Raw genomic sequence first — 7500 nt, 5'->3', positions numbered from 1 at the left:
GTTCCCCTCTATAATGGCGGGGCAACGCAGGGTTAATGAGCTAGGGTCCCTGGGCCATTCCCAGCAGATTGGATCAAAGTCACCTGCTGCAAGTCTTTTCCTGTGGTCACACACTGCACACAGACACTGGCAGCAACACACACACACACACACACACACAAACATAGACACAGGCACAGACACAGACGTACACACACACACACACACACACACACACACACACACACACACACACATGCAAGCACGCATACACACACACACACAATCACTTGCTGTGTCCCTCGACTCAGCAGCTGAAATAAATTGAGTTGCGAAATTAATGTAGTTAATTACACCCCCTGTCTCTCGACGGAATACCCGGCAAAACACAACTTCACAGGAGACGGCGGCGGGGACGCAATCTGCAAAAGACGCTAAATGTATTTTTATACGCTTGATGGCTAACTTTTAAAGGCAGATTTTGCAGCTCAATAAGATACGTTTCAAAACCATTTCAGAGTTTCAGTAACACAGCCACCAAAAGCACAGGCCTTTGCAAAGAGAGAGATTTCTATCGTGCTCTATGCGCTTGGGTAGGCTTTTGTATCTTTACACCCTAAACACTTTTCACACACACACACACACACACACACACACACACACACACACACACACACACACACACACACACACACACACACACACACACACACACACACACACAAATGTACACGCACACGCACACATTCAATCATTCCCAAGACACTGGGATAGGTTTGTAAACCCATTGAAATAAGTTTGTATCTTAAAGCAATGTTTCTATTAGGTTTATATAGAACACTTCACTTCATAAACAAAGTCAAAGGAATGCAAAGGAATGTTATGTATTGATAATCTACATCGATATAAGATGGAGTTGAGTGGACGTACACAGAGACAGAGAGAATACGCTTGTATCACATTGGGTTCGCATTGGGTGGGTTGTGTTTCTATCGTGCTTGACATCACTTTATAAACAAGCTCAAAAGGAGTGTCAAGGATTGCTATGCATTGCTATGCATTGACCTCAGCCTGGCTGGAGTGGGTTGTTGGGAGTAGAGTGGATACAACCAGAGACAGAAAGAGAATACATTTGTACTTGTATCTAAGGTTAGACAAGGTTTGTATTTGGGTATGCTTCCATCTTGCACTTGAGACTGGAGAAGACTGGAGAAGACTTGTAGTATCCAGGTGTAATCGCTGGAGGAGATTCCTAGCCTTTCGCCCTAATTTAAGACATTCTCAGACAGTCCGCACATTTGGCCACTTTTTTTACCACTCACAGAGGTTAATATTGTGCCCTGGCAACAACTGTCATAGGTTTGTACCCCTGTGCCCTAATTTAACGTGCCTGAGGATGAAATATGCATGGACGCATCCTCAGTTCCACTCCGTGTTGCCACGGTAGGGTACATGCAGGTTTCCATGCCTACGAAGACACATGCGGGAGATAGAGGGAGAGCGTTTGGACTGGAGGGGTTGGAGATGAAGGAGAGAGAGAGAGGGAGAGGGGAGGAGAGAAGTGGAGAGGAGAGGAGTCGGGGGGAGAGGAGAGTGTTTGGGGAGGGGAGGAGAAATAGGGAAGGGGAGGAGAGGAGAAGGGGAGGAGAGAGGAGGAGGGGAGGAGAGATAGAGAGAGACGGAGACAGAGGCAGAGGCAGAGACAGGTGGATGAGGGAGACGAAATGAAACGAAACACAAATCCTATTTATTTTATAATGAAACGTGGCAATGGGTCTCGGCTGCAGGGCTGCAAGGGCCCAGGATGCGTCCCCCCGCTGCTGTTTAAAATGGAATGGGGCGTGGGGTGTGGAGGGGCAGGAGCCGGCAGGAGCATGGATCAATGCCCCATTTACTGCCACTGTCACAGCAGTGCTCTCGGGCCAGCGAGGGAGATAGACGACAGCACCTAGCTCCCTCTATTGGCCAAATGCTGTGCCTGCAAGCCAGTGTGCACTACATCATATGACCTATGTCCACGCAATGGCTTGATGACTTGAGTCATCAAAGGGATGCCCTTTTAGCAAACAACACACAGTTATAGTAATGTAATTGCATGTGGCCTGCTTTGGTATGGGGAGGGAGGCCATCATATATGATGGGGGCATGTTTTCCACAGACTACATCTAAAGCAGACACACTACTATGAAACTGGTCATTAAAACGGCGGTGGACTTGAGGATCCCTATGGCCTTGGGTGAGGAATAATAACTGGCAGTGAGAGGGACTGGGAGACAGAAAGAGATCAGTGAGAGAGAGAGAGAGAGAGAGAGAGAGAGAGAGAGAGAGAGAGAGAGAGAGAGAGAGAGAGAGAGAGAGAGAGAGAGAGAGAGAGAGAGAGAGAGAGAGAGAGAGAGAGAGAGAGAGAGATGGGGAAAGAGAAATGGAAAGAGAGAGAGAGAGAGAGAGAGAGAGAGAGAGAGAGAGAGAGAGAGAGAGAGAGAGAGAAAGACAGACAGACAGACAGACAGACAGACAGACAGAGACAACGACAGAGGAGGGAAAGGGGAGAGAGAGAGAGAGAGAGAGAGAGAGAGAGAGAGAGAGAGAGAGAGAGAGAGAGAGAGAGAGAGAGAGAGAGAGAGAGAGAGAGAGAGAGAGAGAGAGAGAGAAGGGGACAGAGAGAGAGAGAGAGAGAGAGAGAGAGAGAGAGAGAGAGAGAGAGAGAGAGAGAGAGAGAGAGAGAGAGAGAGAGAGAGAGAGAGAGAGAGGTGGGGAAGGGGACAGAGAGAGAGAGAAACAGAGAGGATAGAAAAAAGGATTATTATAGGGCGAGGGAAGGGACAGGAATGGTAATGAGGGCTGAAAACACACACACAACCACTCACACAACACACACACTCACACAACACACACACACACACACACACACACACACACACACACACACACACACACACACACACACACACACACACACACACGGCTATGCTATGAGTGACCTGCACATGAACCTAGTAGTTGTAGGTGATTCAGACCCCAAACTCACTGGGGCATTTTGGGACACAGTGGACTCCGGCAATGCCCATGTGTCCCACTTCTTCTCTGATAACCGCACGACCCAGACTGCTGTCTCCTTACAGGTCCGGTGTGTGTGTGTGTGTGTGTGTGTGTGTGTGTGTGTGTGTGTGTGTGTGCGCGGCACGATCTCAGTGCAGGCCATGGAGCTAATTTTGCTTGAAAAAAGACTTAAACCATCCTTCCCAGTCCCTCATTTCGCTTAAGGCCACTGTGTGTGTGTGTGTGTGTGTGTGTGTGTGTGTGTGTGTGTGTGTGTGTGTGTGTGTGTGTGTGTGTGTGTGTGTGTGTGTGTGTGTGAGAGAGAGAGAGAGAGGGGCTGAGTGACATTTACCATTTCACTGATCTGACACCACAGTTGAAGCTCCCGGTAATAGAGATCCAGGAATATCACTCAGAGAGAGAGAGAGAGAGAGAGAGAGAGAGAGAGAGAGAGAGACAGAGAGAAAGACAGAGAGAAAGACAGAGAGAAAGACAGAGAGAAAGATAGAGAGAGACATAGAGACTGAGAGACATAGAGACTGAGAGAGAGAGAGAGAGAGACAGACAGAGAGAGAGAGACAGACAGAGAGAGAGAGATGCAGATAGGGCTAAAAAAAGCAGAGAGAACAGCAGCAAAGGCAAAGAGAAAAGGGCATTTGAAAGAAGGTGCGCAGCAGACAAAAAATATCTCACTGATATCGTTTAGAGGACAAATGTGTTCAGGTAGGAACTATTTTAGGAACTGTTTTAGGAACTATTTAAGGAACTATTTTAGGGTTGTTTCTAGGGGTGAGACTGGGTAGGCCCGAAAAAAATAATTGCTGAAGACAAATGGGAGACATCACAAGCCATTTTTAAAACTAAGAATACTTAGCCCTGCCATGGCCAAACGGTAGGGCACTCGTCTACAATGCGGTTGACCCGGGTTCGATTCCCGGCCCGGGTCCCTTGTCGGCCCTAACCCATCTCTCTCTCCCCACTCGCTTCCTGTCACCCCCTTCACTGTCCTACCATAAATCAAGTAAAAAAAAAAGACAAAAAATAAAAAGAAATAAATAAAAACTAAGAATACTTACTAATATATTTCCTGGCAGACGTGCCGTGTGAAGGGAGTACGGTGAGCAAATTAGTGCTTACAGAGTTAGAATATTACCACTAAGTTTTCTGGCAAAGCAGGAACGTCAGCATTGTTGTCAGATGAAATGTAGAGGCCTTAATTATCACACGGGGATGCCAGTGAGTGCCTTCATTAATCAAGATGTTACATGCTGGCATGGAGCTTCAAAATCTATATATAGCTGTTTTTTTTCACAGTGTTCAACTGTTGATTGTGACCTTGCAGTCGGTAGGCAGTCTGATATTGCGGTATTCAGATACTGAATGTATTCTCACATTGTAGTTTTCTGATACTGTGGAATTCCAATATATAGTATTATGGTATTCTGATGGGTTGTCGAAGTCACGCCCTTCGACTTCCGATCCATGTTCCTGTTCTATGTACCTAGAAAGCCAGCCATTAGTAATCCATAGTACTACAGAAGTACTGCAGCACCGTCATTTACATAACTGGGTGCCAGCCTCGATGGCCCTTAAGACCAATGGCCGCACAGTTGACGAACTCCAGAGGACCATCTTTTGCCTACTGCAAATATGACCGGATATAGAAAGTCATCCAGGTAACGTTTACCTCCTGGTTGAAAGCTTACTAGGGTATTCGGCTTTCGGCTACATAGGCGCTTGCTTATGTAGCAATTTGGGCGACTAGAGGCGATTCGCGCTACTAGAGCGACAGTTTGAAAAAAATTGCTGTGATGCGGTTCGGCGACAGCCACCACAGCTAATGGGAATGTTGGAATGCTTGCATTCCGCTTTTAACGGACATACTCTGGTCGCTTCTGTCGCTCAAATCGCTCTTGCTGCACAGCATCGATTCTCTGTCGCTTGAATCTTGTAGCGGCTGGTCTATTCGCCCAGTCAGTCTGTTAAATACAATGCCCTGTCTAGTTTTGAATCTGTGTAGTGAGTCACTTGTGACTTGAGCCTATGGTGCGATGCTAGACTGCTGTAAACATTTCATTTCATGCTCTAGTCTGGCTTGACAGGCTACCGTTCTCAAGGAATTGTGAGGTTCAGTGCTGTAATGTTGCCACTGCCACAGCAAAGGAAAGTGCATATTGTTGTGACGCTCAAGAGGAGATTAACCCTTTCCTCGCTGTCATAACTTGGTGTGCCATGAGGATGACCGAAATCGGTTAGCCGAAGAGTTGGTTATTGAAACTTGTACACACCTTTTGATTGAGAGTGGTTGAGCGTTCACAACTGATTCAAGTGGTAGCCACTGTTTCATCCACATCCTAGTGTGCGCCACATGAGTGTGTGTGTGTGTGTGTGTGTGTGTGTGTGTGTGTGTGTGTGTGTGTGTGTGTGTGTGTGTGTGTGTGTGTGTGTGTGTGTGTGTGTGTGTGTGTGTGTGTGTGTGTGTGAGTGAAAGAGAAACAGAAAACGAGGGAGAGGGAGAGGGATGGAGAGAGAGATTAAGAGAGGTGGAGGAAGATAAGAGAGAGAGAGAGAGAGAGGGAGAGGGAGGAAGAGGGAGGTGGGAAAGCGAGAAAGAGAGAACGAGAGATCAAGAGAGTCGGAGTGAGAAGTACTTACACTGAGCATCAAAGGCATTGAAGATCCGCCTCGTCCTTTCAAAGTGATCTTCCACAGTCAACTTCTTCCCCATCAGACACACAAACTGCTCCAGGGGGACTCCTATCAGAGAGACGGAGAGAGAGAGAGAGAGAGAGAGAGAGAGAGAGAGAGAGAGAGAGAGAGAGAGAGAGAGAGAGAGACATGGGGGTGGGAGGTGGGGGGAGATAGAGGAAAAAAGAGGCAGCAGGACCGAGAGGGAGAGAGGGAGAGAAAAGGGGAAGGGGAGAGAGAGAGAGAGAGAGAGAGAGAGAGAGAGAGAGAGAGAGTGAAAAAGAAAGAGAGAGGGGGAGAGGACAGAGAGAGAGAGAGAGAGAGAGAGAGAGAGAGAGAGAGAGAGGGAGAGAGAGAGAGAGAGAAGGATGGAGTGGTTGGGGGTGATGGAGGAAAAATTGAAAAGAGTAGGCAGGACCGAGAGGGAGAGAAAAGGGGATGGAGAGAGACAGACAGAGACAGAGAGAGACAGAGAGAAAGTAAGGCAGAGAGAGACAGACAGAGAGAGTGAGACAGAGAGAGACAGAGAGAAAGAAAGAGATCAAGGCGAGAGGGAAAAAAGAGCGACAGAGAGAGTACAAAGATTGACTCAGCATAATTATGCATAAAGGACTCCATACCAACTCCCAAAGCCAACACTAAACCCCGTCTAGCAGCACACTGACCCCCCACCAGGCAAACGCAGCAAGCACATAAACACTCATCATCAGCATATGACCACAGGGGCAATGAGTGCAGCTAGCAAATACAAGGGTTGCCAGATGAGGCTGATGATTTCCAGCCCACAAAATGCTCAAAACCCACGTGGAAGCACTAAATCCTGCCCAAGTCTATTGATTTCTATGGCCAAAGATTGGGCGTTTTGTCTCCAAAATCAATTTTTACTCGCAGACGGCCATCCTAAGCAGGCCAATTGGGCGGGAATCTCCCCAATCTGGCAACACTGGCAAACACACACAGTACACTGCACTGCACTGCATGCAGCTATTATCAGATGACCACAGCAATATGTGTGTTTTGATGCATTTGTCCTTAGTGAGGGTTTTCTGCTGGGGTGACATTGTCCATGGAAACTTGGAGAGAGAGAGAGAGAGAGAGAGAGAGAGAGAGAGAGAGAGAGAGAGAGAGAGAGAGAGAGAGAGAGAGAGAGAGATTATGGAGCTTTTTCTCTACCATGCGGCAAAATGGTACACATCAGGACAAATAAAGAGTTGTTTTTTAATCAAGAGATCTCTTTTTATCCTCTAACGTGTGTGCATGTGTACTATGTGTGTGTGTGTGTGTGTGTGTGTGTGTGTGCAGTGTTTCCCATACATTGAGGAAACTATGGCGGCCCGCCATAGTTTAAATTTGGCCGCCATAGTTTCGAAAATGTAAAAAAAAAAAAAAAAAAAAAAAAAAAAAAAAAAAAAAAAATTTTTTTTTTTTTTTACTTTTTTTTTTAAACTTTTTTTTTTAACGATTTCCGTTTTTGTTAAAAACGATTTGACTTACGAATTCGATTTTTCCTCCTGGAGTAAATACATCCTATAGAGAAAACCACAAGTGCTTGAAAGACAGAGGGATCAGAAGCCTAGTCAAGTTGTGGTAGTTAACTTGGGTTTGGGAGCAATAAAAATAACCTTCAGAGAAGGGACAGTTGGGATGAGTTTACTAACACTCCCCAGGCTTTGTTTTACAGTTGTAATGAGTTAGGTGACAGGTCTTCATTGACACGGCAGAGGAGACATCGGGCTGCATATAGAAATGAATATGTGTATATTCACATTCATTACACAAATGTGTAATATGTTG

General features: G+C 46.4%; 1 protein-coding gene across 3 annotated transcripts in view; it reads right to left on the bottom strand.

The window, feature by feature from the left end:
• The window catches only part of efcab11 (EF-hand calcium binding domain 11), a 118128-nt gene that overhangs the window by 101093 nt on the left and 9535 nt on the right, over positions 1-7500 (bottom strand). For all 3 annotated transcript variants that reach the window (XM_063224094.1, XM_063224096.1, XM_063224095.1), the window contains exon 4: positions 5674-5775. In XM_063224094.1, coding sequence (XP_063080164.1) covers positions 5674-5775 — 102 coding nt within the window. The remainder of the gene's footprint in view (positions 1-5673; positions 5776-7500) is intronic.

The sequence above is a fragment of the Engraulis encrasicolus genome, chromosome 19 (assembly GCF_034702125.1).
Source record: "Engraulis encrasicolus isolate BLACKSEA-1 chromosome 19, IST_EnEncr_1.0, whole genome shotgun sequence".
NCBI lineage: Eukaryota > Metazoa > Chordata > Actinopteri > Clupeiformes > Engraulidae > Engraulis > Engraulis encrasicolus.
This window is presented reverse-complemented; position numbering and strand designations above follow the sequence as displayed.